Source organism: Tiliqua scincoides, chromosome 2 (genome assembly GCF_035046505.1).
Source record: "Tiliqua scincoides isolate rTilSci1 chromosome 2, rTilSci1.hap2, whole genome shotgun sequence".
Classification (NCBI taxonomy): domain Eukaryota; kingdom Metazoa; phylum Chordata; class Lepidosauria; order Squamata; family Scincidae; genus Tiliqua; species Tiliqua scincoides.
Window position 1 is genome coordinate 88,147,350 of NC_089822.1, and position 14,716 is coordinate 88,162,065.

A 14,716-nucleotide genomic window follows, 5' to 3' on the forward strand; every position below is an offset into this window, starting at 1 on the left:
AATGGCTGAACGTTTTCGTGCCCGCCTCCCCTCACTCCTGCCCTGTTCGCTGCCAGGACAGCCCCACGCAGACACTCCTGATTGGTCGTTGCTCTCGGTATCTCCGCGCCCCCTCTCGCTCCCAGCCTGTCTCTTCCTCTGTTCCTGCCGCTTCCTGTTTTGGCTATCCCCACCTACCACCCCCGCCACTCACTCATTGTTTCCCGCTCGTTGATTGGCCGGACCTTCTCCAATCGCGGCTCTCCGGCTGACGTTCAGCGGCTTGAGCACGTATGGCTGCTGCCTGCCGCCGCCCACGCAGCCAGCCGCTGGGCTTTGTCCACGTCCCTGGGCTGCGGCCCCGCCCCGAGCTCGCGCCGGGCTGAGGTGATCGTGGCGGCAGCGCGCGCGTGAAGCCCGCCGCTGGCCGTGGCGCGAGCGGTCGCCCTGGCGACGGCCATGGCACTGGCGCGGCGGGGGCCGGAGGGCCCGGCGGCGGGGCTGCGGCTGCTGCTGCTGTGGGGCGCCGCGTGCCTCGGGCCGCGGCCGGCGGAGGCACTGGTGGAGGGCTTGTACTGCGGGAAGCTGGTGTGCTACGACGTGTTGGGCGTGAGCCGCGACGCCAGCAAGGCCGAGATCGCCCGCGCCTACCGGCAGCTGGCTCTGCGCTACCACCCGGACCGCCACCGCGAGCACGACCCGGAGGCCGCGCAGGAGCAGTTCCTCCTCATCGCCACCGCCTACGAGACCCTCAAGGTGAGAGAGCGGGGCCGCCGCCGCCCCCGCCCTCCTCCCGCCCCGGCCGGAGCCCGCCGGTAAGACACGCGCCCTCGGCGCCCCGCCCCACCCCCTCGCGACCCTGCCCCGGCAGGACCGGCTGGCTCGGGAGGCTCCTCTCCCTCGCCTACCGCCGGAGACACACCGGCATGCGCCGGCCTCTTGCCCCAGGGTGCGCCTTGGGACGCTGAGCCCAGTCCCAGGCATGTCTGCTCGGAAGTAAGTCCCATTAGAGTCAGTGGGGCTACTCCCAGGTAAGGGTGGTAGGATTGCAGCCCTGGAGCCCTATCCTGGGCACGTCTACTCAGGAGTAAGTCCCATTAGCGTCAGTAAGACTTACTCCAGGAAAATGTGGGTAGGATTGGAGTCTTGGAGCCCAAGACTCAACAGTAAGTCCCATTGTACTCAGTGGGCTTACTCCCAGGTAAGGGTGGATAGGATTGCAGCCTCAGAGCCCGGTCCTTGACCTGTCTATTCAGAAGTAAGTTCCATTATAGTCAGGGGAGTTTACTCCCAGGTGAGAGTGGACAAGATTGCAGTCTAGCACTAGTTCCCAACTTTTTTTCAATTGCGTACCCTTGGGCAGCTCATTTCCATACATTTTACCCCTCATTTTAGTAAAATGTTATTTCAAATCATATCTTTTCAACTGCTGATCCATATCTTTTGTAAACTGCCTTGTGTCTTGAGAAAGGTGGTATAAAAAAAAATCTTAAGTAAATATCTGATAGTACATGGAGTAATGACCAGAAACTAGCAGTGTGGGGCTTTCGCAACCAGCTAGTTGCCTTTCTTCCAGCCTTGCCAGCCCTGTAAGGCATTCTGATACTGACCTGCCTTTTCCTGCAATTATTCCGTTGTTTTTTCAAGAACCCCTAAAGGTCCTGAGAAGTATCCCTGGGGGTGCCCGTACCCCAGGTTAGGAACCATTGTTTTAAATGATTAGGTAAATGAAGGGGTATGACACCCCTGATCTAAAACTCTGGGGTTGGAAATTGAGCTCTACACAACAGCAGTAGCAGCAGCACATTAACACAATTTTAGCAAGACATCCCTGGACAGCAAAAATTGGAACAGAAAAGACAGTGATTTCCCCAGAAACTGGAACCAGAAAACAAGGACTGTCTCTAGTAAATAGGAATAGTTGGATGTGTGTTCAGGTACTGTTATAAACAAGAGTTATCACCACCACTAAATTATTAGCAAACATAATACTTGTTCTTCATTACACTGTACTATGGAGTTGGGGTATTATGTTTGGGGGTGATTGGAAAGAATGAGTTTGGCATCAGGATCATGGCAGCATTCAGGTAAGGAGTTAGGAGAGTAAAGTTAACACAGGCTTACCTCATGTAACTGAAAAAAAATGGACTAACTTGCCCAAATGTGGTATTTCTCTTTAAAACTAGAAGCCAGTTAAAGTCCAAGAAGCATAAGGTAGAGCAGTGGTCTTCAACCCTTTTCACACCACAACCCCAATAAGTAATGAGACTGGAGATTCACTGCCACTCCCCTCCCGGAACCCAGTCCACCCAGTTTTGTTAAGCCAGGGATCCAAGCCCTCTCCTGCATAGGCTTTGAAAGGTTGCTTCAGCCTCCAAATGAGGCTTTGACACCCCATTGAGTCATGACCCACAGGTACTGAGAGGACACAAACTGTCCTGTCACTGCTTTTCTTCAGCTTCAGGAGAGCCAAAGCAGAGCTCTCTGGTGGGTAAGAAAGCAAGTTCTTGTTGTTCATACCAGATATTTTTTTTTCCTCCTCCCCTGGGGCAGAAGTGAGAGCTGCCATAGAATTTGGCAGCATGGGGCAGCAGTATCTCCTTACAGCACAGGGCAGCAGTGTCTCACTCCCAGATAGTTCCAAAGTCAGGAGTTCATATGCTTTCCAGTTCAGGTCTTATTGCATACTTGTAAAAAATGATTTTTTTTAGATTTTAGCCATTTAAATGTTGCCACTGCAGTGCCAATACAGTTGTCACATGTTGTGGCTTTTGCCACTCAGCATTGTGGTATATTGTCAGTGTTGTAGATTAGGGATAGTGTCCCTTATCACCCTTACAGAGCACCCATCAAGTTACAGCAAAGGCCAAGCTACTTAAATACCCTTTCAAGATCCTTCCTAGACCAAATCTAACATGCAGTCTTATGCAGAAGCCTTGTGCGCCTCTGACTTGGATGCAGATATATTGCCAAATGCCGAAGACTTATCGACTTGAACTCAAACAGTTGCAGATTTCTTTTCCTTGAAGCTCTGGTCTAGATATGTCAGGGCATGAGATTCCTGATAGGTGGGAGTCTTGATGGGAAGAATACATTGTGTTTTACTATATACCGAGCCTTAAAGTGTTCAGGGTATTTAATATGTAGTAGCTAATTAGCCTCTTTCCTGGCAGTGCTTTAAGGGAAGTCAGTATTCCCATATTGCAAATAGGAGCCTAAGGCCATCATGGCAGGAACAAGATTTGAAGCAGAGATTTCCTGCTAATAGAAAAGAATGGGAAAAGTAGACATGTCATAAAGGAAGCCCTTGGCTTATACATTAAGGGTGTGAGCTGACATTCCCAATGTAAGCTGTTAGGACTGTGCCAGCTATCATCTATGCTGTCTTGTCTGCTAGTTTCTAGCACTAGTACTTACTGGCGCTCCAATCACCATGCATTTTTGACAGTTTGTACTTGCATGACACATGGCTGTTGAAAACTAAGCAGTACAGTACTTAAAAAACAATTTCTTTTTATTTTATAAAATATTTATTTACTGTTTTCCCTTCCCTTAAATTTGAGGCATCTAAAGTCATTCTGTGGAGTCCAGTTAGTATATTGAATGATCTCTGTGTTGTTGATGCTTAAGGGCTATTACAAATCCACTATGCCAAAAGCTGTTCTGCATAATTTTTATTGGCAGATTAGAAAGAGAATATGCTCCCACAAATTCCACCTTGTTTACACTTGGTTTAGTGGCCCTTAGTAATTTATTCTGTGTTGACAGCAGCAGGGCAGAAGGGATTGCTTTTTAAAATGCCAAGACTTCTGGGTAAATCTGGAGGAATGCTAAGAGAAAGATGGGCATGCACGTCTAGAGTGAGGGGTTTTAGAAATGAATTGAATGTTCTTTTCAGATATTTGAAGAAGAGTCAAATTGTATGGCTCAGGAAATAATGATATTCCCAAATATTTCTAGCCCATACCATGTTGGCAGTGACTTGAAATGTCTCTCAGCTAACTCCCAAGGCTTCTTCAATTTCTGATGTGTTAAATGTTGTTGGAAATAGATTTTGATAAGAGTTTGAAATCTTGGTAAGTCCCGGAACCTACTGTTTCTCACCATCCTTAAATAGGGTTAAACCATTGTTGGTGATTTGTCAGCCCCATCTCCAAGACTTTGTAAAGACACACACACATACACACACACACATATATACTAAACATGCATTTATTCATAAGAAGCAAGTTCACGTATATTTAGAGGGTATTGGAAGAGTAAAAAAAAGCATATCATTGATGCCAGACAACCCAGGTCAGCACACATTTCGTTTTCTTAAATGTTAGACCTATTTCTGGATATATTTGGGGTGGTGATTCCAAAAATAGCATCAGTTTTGCCCTGTTACATCTAGTTTTGAAGATAAGGCATAACCTCGTTACTGAATGGTTCTGGCAATTTTCTCGTGAGGAAGCCTATGCCGTTGCTTTCTTACAAGGAAGCTACTTGAGCCATTCACTTATGGTTCCATTCGCTAATGGCCATATTCCATAACCAGATGTGATAGGGCAAAACATATGCCATTTTTTGAATCAGCACTCCAAATTCATATAAAACTGCCATAAATTTTGAAAAATTCTTTTCAAAACCTTGTGTAATGCACAGTCCTGTGTAATCATAGAATAAATATTCAGGAAAAAGGGGAAAATGTCTTTTATATGGGAAACAAGTCACCAAGGCATTACTCAGAGTTGATATCTGATTTTCTGATTTAGGGAGATGTAGTATGTCTCATTGACAGATATTGGTAAGCCATCTGAAATAGTAGGACATTGTTGTTGGCATCCTTCAGTCTCAGAAGACTATGGTGTCACGCTCTGAATGGTGGTTCTGGAACAGAGTGTCCTCTCCAGTGCGCGAAGCCTGGGTAAAGTAGGTATGGAGGATAGGCTGTTACCCATGCAGCAAATCCCCCATCTCCACATCGCTGAAATGGTCCAATGGAAAGGCAGAGGCCAATACTGTTGGTTCCAGCGGCGTCGCAGGAGTTGCCAGAACGTGACTGTGTTTAGCCTTGAACTGCCTCAGGGACTCCGGCTCCGGATTTTGCTTCGAGGTTGACTCCTGAAGCCTTTTCCATAACTGGATGTAGCCACAAGGCAGTGGAGGTTTGGGATCAGAGTTTTCCTTCTCTCAGATAAGCTGCATTCCCAGGCTGACGAGTCCCATCTACCCGGTGGCTGTTTAGTCGCCTCTTACGACAAGTACAGCCAAACTGAGGGCCTATTCTTATCCCCAGCCCCCAGGGGAAAGTAGGACATTATTATCAAAAATTATGTACACAGATGCCTGTTACAATTGGTGAGAAATTGGTTCACCAAGTGAAGCACTCGTACGCTGTATATTCCTTTTTAAAATATTAAACAGCTTCCTTTCACATTAATATGCTCTATGTAAACCATAGTTTGTTTTGTTGCCATGATATGTGTGAAGGCCGGAATTAGGCATGCCCCATTTGCAGTAGGGTGAGAATGACTTGGATGTTGAAAGACTATCTGAGTGTTGGAGAAGGACAGGGCTCTCAACTCTTCTACCAAGCAGACTCAATGAAGAGTTGAGGTTGAGAAGAAGCATTATAGCTCCTTCATCCCTTGAGCATATTGAATGTCATGAGCATTAGAGCGTGCAAATATAACTAGGCCTTGAGATACAAAGCTATGCTGCCTTTATATACAATATGTATGCCTTGCAAAATGTTCACTATTATGAGGAAGATGAGCACAAAGAAAAATCTCTTAATGTCAGTGTGTGTGATGCATTTCTGCATGTACTGTTCAGATATATTACACTCCTGATAGGTTCCCCATCCGTGAAAGAACCAGAGTCCCCAAATAACTACTATGTTTTATTTTCTCCCACAGGAGTGAATGGCTGCCAGTCACTCCCTATGGGAAAAGGAAATGTACTGTACTTGAACAGCATTTGATATGGGCTTGAATATACTCTTCCCATCAGTTGTCCCAGCTCTATGATCCCAATTGTTCACCTGCATAGATCTGTCCTGGGTTTTGTTTACTGATTAAGCTAGAATGTTATGGAGTGTTGGGAACTGGTGTATATATGATAAGCAAAATACATGTCATAATTGTCAAGAGAGATGGAGACGGTAGACATGTATGTTACAAAGACCTCTAGCTGTCTGCTGTATGTGTTTTCTCTACATATCAACAGGTCAGAATCTCATCTGGAATCCCTTTCATTAAGGGCGGGCAGCCCAATCCTGAGCTGCCCAGAGCTCCCAGTTCCGGCGGCTCCATGGCGGGCTTCCACCGGATCCTGTGCCTCCCATGCGGGAGGCTCCTTGGGAGAAGGGGACGTTTGTCCCCTTCCCCCGAGTAAGGGAAGCTGCCCTGCAATGGGGCTACTCACTTTAGCGCCAACCAAAAGGTCGGCACTAAAGTAGGCACTCGTGTAGGGCAAGCAGCCCTGCCCAAGCGCCTTGGATCCTGCGGAGCTCGGCTTCATGGATCCGCCTCCCGCCTACCCCCGACATGCCTCCCCTGGAACGCTTTCCCCACACCTCTGGCCACGCCCCCTCCTCCCTTTCCGCAGCCTAGTGGTCCAGGAGACCGCGGAGCTGCAGAAGCCGGGTGACCGCCATGCACTAGCCCAGTGCCGGCCAGAGCTGGGCTAGCCCCTTACAGCACGTTTGCGACCGAGGTCTACAGAGCCGCACCACAGACCTCAGGATTGGGCTCTCAATCACCTAATGTCCAGAGTGGAGGTGCCAGGTTTTTCCCAGTTCCCATACATGAGTATTTCCAAGTGCAGTGCTTTATTTTTCCATAGGACCAAATGGTGACTATTTGCTTATTTTGGGAAAAGTGTTGTAGGGCCTAAAGGGACTCTTTGTCTTTAATGGTCCTGGTCACTGAGAATCAAGAAGTAGTTTTCAAATTTGCTTGCATGGCACAAGGAGATCACTTAGTATGAACAGGTTGCCTTTATCAATCTTCCCCTGCAAAGCAGAGTTGTATTAAAGAGTACTGTAATGTAAATTACAGATTTTTGTAATTTAAGTCTGGTTGTTAAAGTGGGGAACAGAAGTGGGGAAGTTTTCTGGCTGCACCTACACATGTGCAATATGCACTTGCATGAGTAGATTCATATGCTCCTGTATCATGCTATTATAGAATGTTATCCTGTGAAAGTTTATTTTGCAAGTACTATGAATTTTCTTTAATTTGTACAACTAAGTACTGTATAAATATCATTGAGTGTATTCAAAAACGATTGCTTAAACTAATGTGCTGAATTTTTTATTCATTGTCAAATGTTTCTAAATATTAAACTCTGCCAATCACTGTTTTCAGGATGAAGAAACTCGTAAGGATTATGATTATATGTTGGATCATCCTGAGGAGTATTACAGCCATTACTATCACTATTATAGTAGAAGATTGGCACCCAAGGTAGATGTCAGAATAGTGATTCTAGTCACTGTCTGTGCCATCTCTGTGTTTCAGGTAAATATATTTGTCTTCTGTCTGTTGCATTACTATCTCTGGAAAATGTGAAAAGAGAAAGCATTACAGTTTTTCTTACAGAAGTTGCTCCTTCAGATAGAATAGCATTTGTACTTGGATCAAATGCTGTCTTCTCTCCGAGGTTTACTGGAAAAAAGATGACCAACCTAAATTCTAGGTGTTTTACCTGAACTTTCTACCCCTGTGAAAATAAGTGGCATGTGACTATAATTACATTCAGCACTCCCTAAAATTAAAGGATATGACACACAAAAGTAAGGAAGGGGCTGGAAAACGAAAAGAAGAAAATTAATAAAAACACTAAGGAAATGCCAAAAACAGTAGGATAATTTGTACATAATGTAAGTGGGTCCTCTTTATCTGCAGATTTGACCCATTGTGGGTTCCGATCCCGTATCTGGAGGACCCACAGAGGCTGTCCCAGATGCAACCAGAGGTCTCCCCATGCCTGCAGCCTCCCTCTGCCTCAGAATGCTTGCCAGAAGGCTCCAACAGGCATTCCAAGGCATGCAGGGGGCGGGGTTACATGCAATCTCACTGCACCTCAGAAAACAGGTCTGGCCATGGATTTAATTATCTGTGGTTTTCGGCAACCACAGGAGTTCCAGGAATGAGATCCCCATGTATGCCAAGGACCAACCTGTGTCTTATACAGCCAAAGTACAATTGAAGGAGTGAAGTTTGTGTAGTATTTGCTACAGTTAACATTGAACTTGCCGTTTTATATTCTAGTTCTTCAGCTGGTGGAGCAGCTACAATGAAGCTATCAACTATTTAGCGACTGTGCCAAAATATCGAATACAAGCCACTGAGATTGCCAAACAACAAGGGCTGCTGAACAGAGCCAAAGAAAAAGGCAAAAACAGACGATCTAAGGAAGAAATCCGTAAGGAAGAAGAAGAAATAATCAAAGATGTTATAAAAAACAAAATAGATATCAAGGGTGGTTATCAGAAACCTCAGATATATGACATTCTCTTGTTCCAGATACTTTTAGCACCTTATTATCTGTGCAAGTACATTGCATGGTATTGTTGGTGGATTTATTGTTTCAATATTAAAGGACAAGAGTACGGTGAAGAAGAGAAGTTGTATATCATACGTAAATACATGAAAATGTCACAGTCTCAGTTTGACAGTTTGGAAGATCACCAGAAAGAGACATTTCTTGAACGACAGCTTTGGCTAAAAGAGAATTATGAGGTAAGCTGTGCTGGCAGAAGCAAGTTGATAAAACTTAAATGTAACCTGATTTTCCTTACTCACATTTTGTCACCAGTGATCCTCAGACAGCTCAAGTATGTCCGATGTTTTGTATTAAAGCTGTCACCCAACAGCTGTGTCTGGTACCATCTCCCACTTTTACTTGTAGCTTGGATTTCTGAGCATCTGGCAGTAATACATGAATAAGAAGTTATGGACAGTGCATGCAGCAGCAACATAGAGATTGAGAGTCAGATGGAATTCCATAGTCCTTGCAAAGGTAGTATGACTTCATTATTGTCTGTCTTTTTAAAAAAATATTTTAGTCAGAGCAATGAAGCTTATTTGCAGTAAAGGTCAACAAACAGGATTTATTTTAGGTCCTCTGTGTATTATTCTTCTTGATCCCATTATTCATGTGTTTAGTATTCAGTATTTATGCTTCAACACTACTATCCTTTGCTTGATCTTTCCCTTGCCTCTTTTGCTCCCCCGACTTTCTGTCTCTTTCCTTTGCTAATATTTAGCAGCTGATTCTTCCTACTTTTCCCTTCCTTCCTAATGTTTAGATTGTACACTTATGGGTAGAACCTGTTGTGTGTTAGATTTTCTATACATTTCTTAGAAACTAAGCGCATACTTTATTATTTAAATACTAACACATCCTCACAATCAGTAAAAGGAAAGCAAAACACAAAGTACACTATCTTCAGAAAAATGACTCTGATTCAGTCCTTCAGCCAATCTTGTGGTGTTAAGCTGTACAGTCTGCCTTACTTTTCCTCCTGGCCCTTGAGAGAGGCCTACAAGTTCCTTAGAGGATGTTGCAAAGACATAAAGGCAGCCACAGGATACACTTTTTAATAGAGGCAATTATGGAGCAGGGCTGCCTCAAGTGATCTTGGTAAGTGTGGCAGCTCATTACATGCTCTCATCTTGGACAGAGACCTGGATAGTACCTCTGTGGTTGTTTTATCTGCCATAATAAAGTTCCCTGTGCTTGATGAGTGGGGTGGAATGGTCAGTTTGCCCTTCTGTCAATTAAAGCCCAGATGCAAGGCAATGTTGATAGCCTACTGAGGGATAGTCATCACCTCTTTCTTTCAATACAATACGTGTGCTGCAAAATGTAGTATGAGTGAATAGTAGTGGCCTCAAAATGATGGTCTCAGTCTATAGAATATGTGCAGGCTTTATGACTAATCTAAAATATGATACTGATTTGAATGTTTGGAATGAATGTACTTGCTCTTTAACAGAAAACTGAATTCTTTTATTAGGCAATAAGCAGTGAAAAACAGAAACCAACAGTCAAGGTTGCTAATGAAGCTTTCTGAAACGCTGCTTCTATCTGTTTCAGCATTTAGGGCATCTTAACCTGCTACTCTTGACGTTTACCATGCATTAACAGTGTTTTTATTTAGGAATCGGAAAAACATTAAGCAGAGGGGGTGATTATTATAGCTGAAATGTCTGCGGAAAGAAAAAGAATTTCACCATGTTCCAGAGCAAGAGTAATAAGGGAGAAAAACAAGCCTCCAAGAAGTTCCATAACTTCGGGGCTGTAATCAAACAGGGGTGTGTGTGTGTCCGTCCATCCCTCTCTGTCCATCCACCAAATCTCTGATGCCGGGAGAACATGAAGCAGAGCCTTCATGATGAATGAAGGGGTGGGCAGAGTGATGGACTGTCTCCCATATCACACACTGGAACCATTTAGAAGTTTAGAGCTCAAAACCAAAATTTTGAATTACAGAATGCATGCTCCAAAGCTCTGATTCTAATCAGAACCCATGCTGCCGCATTCTGGACTAGTTGAAGCTACCAAACACTCTTCAAATGTAGTGTTACATAGAATGCATTACAGTAGTCAAGTTTTGATCTGATTAGCAGTGGTTCTCACACATTTAGCACTGAGACCCACTTTTTTAGAATGAGAATCTGTCAGGACCCACCAGAAGTGATGTCATAACCAGAAGTGACATCAAACAGCAAAATTTTTAACAATTCGAGGCTGCAATCTTACCCACACTTATCCAGGAGTAAGTCCCATTGACTATGTTAAAAGAATATACATAGTAACTTGTTAAAAGTACAGGTCTGTAATATTTCCCCAAATGCAGTCATATACCTTGGTAGCATCAAGTCTAATATATTAAAAATAAAACATTGAAATGAATGGGGACCCACCTGAAATTGGCTCGCAACCCACCTAGTGGGTGCCGAACCACAGTTTGAGAAACACTGGATTAGAGCATTTGTTATGTTGGCCAGATTTGCCTTTCCAAGAAAGGTGTACAGTTGGTGTGCCAGCCAAAGCTGTGCAAAAGCATTCCTTGCTATGGCCTGTACTTGATCATCCAGAAGCAAAACTGGATTCAGGAGCACCCCCAAATTGTGGTCCAGGAACCTACACTCCAGGAAGAAGCAGAGTTATTGCAACACAGTGTTCCATAAGCCCCTCCTAGCAAGGCAACCCTGGAAGGATGCCACAGCTGATTATAGCAAAAGCTACTGAGAGGTCTAGCAGAACAAACAGGGACATGTGCTCCCTGTTTAGTTCCTGGAGTAAATAATTAGCAGGGTGGCCAAAGCAGTTCCTGTCCAGAACCTTGACTAATGAACTTCAAATCAGTGTCATTCAGAAAAATCTGATCACAACTACCTACTTGAGAACCTTACTCAAAAAAAGGTAGTTTGGAAAATAGCTGGTAATTTCCTGGGTCAGCTGGATCCAGCAAGGTCTTTTAAAGTAGAGATTGCACAGTACTTATTTCAACATGGCTGGTATCATGCCTTCCTTTACTCGTATATTTGCTACCTTATTCACACTGCTGGCCAGTCCTATCCTGGTCTTGTTAAGTAATTAGCAGTTATAAGCAGTGCTTTTTTTGTGAAAAAAAAGGTGCAGGAACTCACAACTTGTTAATCATTTTATTTATTTATTTATTTATTTATTTTTAAACTATTTTTTATTGGAGAAATAAAATATTTTTTATGTGCTTCCCCCTAAAGTTGAACTTACTTCTGAGTAGACATGCATAGGATTGGGCTGTCAATCTCCACACCCCCTTCCCCCTAGCTACTTTTTCTACACATGGGGAAAAATACTGTACAGGTACACTTGTAGCATGTAGTGTGGCACTACTTCGAGGAGAGGAAGCAGTGAATGGATTCCAAAAAATGGCTTACATGAGTTCCATGTAGTAAAATTACTCTAAGCAACTGTGGGAGTAAGAACAAAAAAGGAATTCTTACATGAGGTGCACATAGAAACAGCTACTTTTGCAAACAAGCGATTAAATATGGTTTAATTCAGGTATCAGAATACTCTGTGTCTTTGGGAAGGCGCTTGGCATGCAATTCTATGTTCTCTGCTGCCCTGAGCAGCTGCTTTGCATTGCTGGAGAGGAGCTGCAAACGCTGGCTGGCGGTGGGCATGCTTGTGGGGGAAGGACGAGGAAGATCTCTGGCAAGGCTGGACAGCATGTTGTACACACGTAGAATCCCTTTTCACCTGCCCTTAGCATGTGAAAATGGGTGCAGATATATATCTCTGTCAGGATTAAGAGCCCAATCCTAGGTATGTTTACTCTGAAGTAAGTCTCGTTCTAGTCAATGGAGCTTACTCCCAAGAAAGTGCCTAGGATTGCAGCCTAAGAGCCCAATCCTATGCATGTCTACTCAGAAGTCCACTTTAGTGAATGGGGCTTACTGTGGATAGGATGGCAGCCTTAGAGTCCAATCCTGTGCCTGTCTACTCTGCCTCTGTTTTGCTCCTCCCCCTCCTGGCATGCCTCCAAAGGGGAGGGGACCCTGCAAAAAGGTGTCGGAACCCTGTCCCCCCGCGTTCCATTAGAAAAAAAGCCCTGGTTATAAGGTTTCAGAGGCAAAACGACCAGCCACAAAACTCAAAACCACCTGTATAGATCCTCAGACAAAACAGGTAGAAAGTTATTCAACTTAATAGAACAAGTTCATGCCCCAGGCACATTATCAAGAGTTGCATTATCCTCCGTGCAGAGCCTAATTGGAATGGATATGGGTGACTGTCTCACAAATTGATTTGATTTGTATTCTGCCTTTCTTCCCGAAGGGCACCAAAGGCAGCTAACAATAAAAACATTAAAATACCTTAAAAATACAGAATAAAAACAAACATTAAAAACAAAAAATTTCAGTTCTATGTCCAGTTTTTAACATCTTGCTATACTATCCAGAGTAGTTTCATTGAAAAAATTGATATGTAGGCTAATACTACCCAGAGCGGTGGTCCATGAACCAATGCCAATCCTTGAGCCATCTGTGGTGAATTTTCAGGAAAGAAAGAGGGAAGGAATCGTAATAATATGCTGCAGATATGGTACTAGTCTTTTGCATGTGTGTGTGTGTGGGGGGGGGGGGATTGCTGGTCTGTCACATTGGATTCTTTGAGAAGCACTGATGTAGGTGACCCTGCTTGTAAGGCCTGTCTGCATTGGCACTTTGAAAGAATGAGGCTGCCTATTATGGTCTTCTGCTGGGGTCTTTCATGTACCAACAATATCTGAATTGTGTTTAACAAGGACATGAATTTCTTTAACAGCTGCATATCTTATTAATTGTTTTGTGATTGTGATTCCACTGTTTGTTGGAAGTCACCTTGAATGTTTTGGGGGATGGTGGAATTATGTGTATTTAAAATAAGGAATCTTAATCTGCTGTTACAGATGTTATGATGTTTCCATTCATGTTTCTTTTTTGCTTTTAGCTTTACAAACAAGAACAAGAGGAAGACCTGAAGAAAAAGATGGCAACAGACCCTCGATGGAAACGATATAGGCGGTGGATGAGGAATGAAGGACCTGGAAGACTGACATTTATTGACGATTAACAGTTGTAACATGTACAGTCTTGTTCCAGAAGATTGGCAAAAAGAAATAATCTCTAAAACATTCAGAGTTTAACTGCTGTGTCACAGCAGTGTTTTAAAACTCAGGAATTACTCAGTCAGGCAGAAAACTAGTTACATTTTATGATTTTTGTATATAAAATAAAAGCAAATCTGTTAATCGGACTTAATTTTGTTCAGTGGCGGACCTGGTATTATATTAAAAATGTCTGACTTGGCTGTCTTGATAGCCTTCATGTTGGTGTGGTGATAAATACACAGGGACACATACATTACTGCAGGTTTAAAGTTTGGCAAGAGGACAACAATCTTAGATTTTTCCAGTTGTTACACTCCTGCTGCCTCGCCTTTCTTTTCTGCAAACCCAAAGATCAGCTTGCTGCTACTTTATATAAATATAGGATTTTCTAAAAGGACTGAAGCCTCATTTGGGGTTTCTTTAATCCTTGTCCCCTCAAATTGACATAATTTCCTATCATCCCTCTGCAACCGTAATACCGTGTTTGGCAGATTGCTTCAGCTATTCAGTAGTTTGCAATTCTGTTACAAAAAAAGGGGTGAACAGTTAATTTCAGGATGGTAGGCAAAAGGATGCCATGAAGGCCAAATGTTCTCTAATCTCCAGGATTATAAGGGACTTCTTCCTACTCAACTATTGTTTGCCTCATCTGTAGGCATGAAGCTTCTGAAAATAAAATCTATAGTGCATCTGAAACTTCTGTACTAGGAACAGAAAAAGTTAAGATGATTTTTCAAAAACATGTTTCTGTCATATTAAGGCTGCAATCCTATACACACTTTACTGAGAGTAACGCCCATTGAAGACAGTGGGACTTCTGCCTAGACCCACATAGGATTGTGGTGTGAGCAGAGTAGGGTAGTTGCAGTATCAAATGGGTGTATAAATTGCCATTTAAACAATGATGTGAATAGGGATTGTGATAAAATGACTTTGTCATGTGAAAAGTGTTAATACTGTATAATCCTCATGTGCTAAAACATTGTATTTTCAGAAATATTACTATAGAATGCCAGTGAAAGGAAACAAGTATAGACTGCCACTGAGGGTACCTGGCTTCAAGGTCATGACAGGCAAGGTAGTCAGCCTTCATTA

The 14,716-nt window shown here is 43.5% G+C and overlaps 1 protein-coding gene across 1 annotated transcript; it reads left to right on the top strand.

The window, feature by feature from the left end:
* Window positions 1–383: 383 nt before the first annotated feature.
* DNAJC25 (DnaJ heat shock protein family (Hsp40) member C25) lies at window positions 384–13,806 on the top strand. The gene is made up of 4 exons (XM_066617219.1): window positions 384–735; window positions 7,335–7,487; window positions 8,241–8,711; window positions 13,462–13,806. Exons 1-4 carry the CDS (start codon window positions 439–441, stop codon window positions 13,582–13,584), a joined length of 1,044 nt encoding a protein of 347 aa, XP_066473316.1. The 5' UTR covers window positions 384–438; the 3' UTR covers window positions 13,585–13,806.
* The last annotated feature ends 910 nt before the right edge of the window (window positions 13,807–14,716 follow it).

Excerpts from the sequence above, each read along its gene's own strand:
- DNAJC25 (XM_066617219.1), top strand. The coding sequence starts at position 439 with ATGGCACTGGCGCGGCGGGGGCCGGAGGGCCCGGCGGCGGGGCTGCGG. Across the intron at positions 736-7,334 it reads CCGCCTACGAGACCCTCAAG|GATGAAGAAACTCGTAAGGA; the intron begins GTGAGAGAGCGG and ends CACTGTTTTCAG. Across the intron at positions 8,712-13,461 it reads GGCTAAAAGAGAATTATGAG|CTTTACAAACAAGAACAAGA; the intron begins GTAAGCTGTGCT and ends TTTTGCTTTTAG.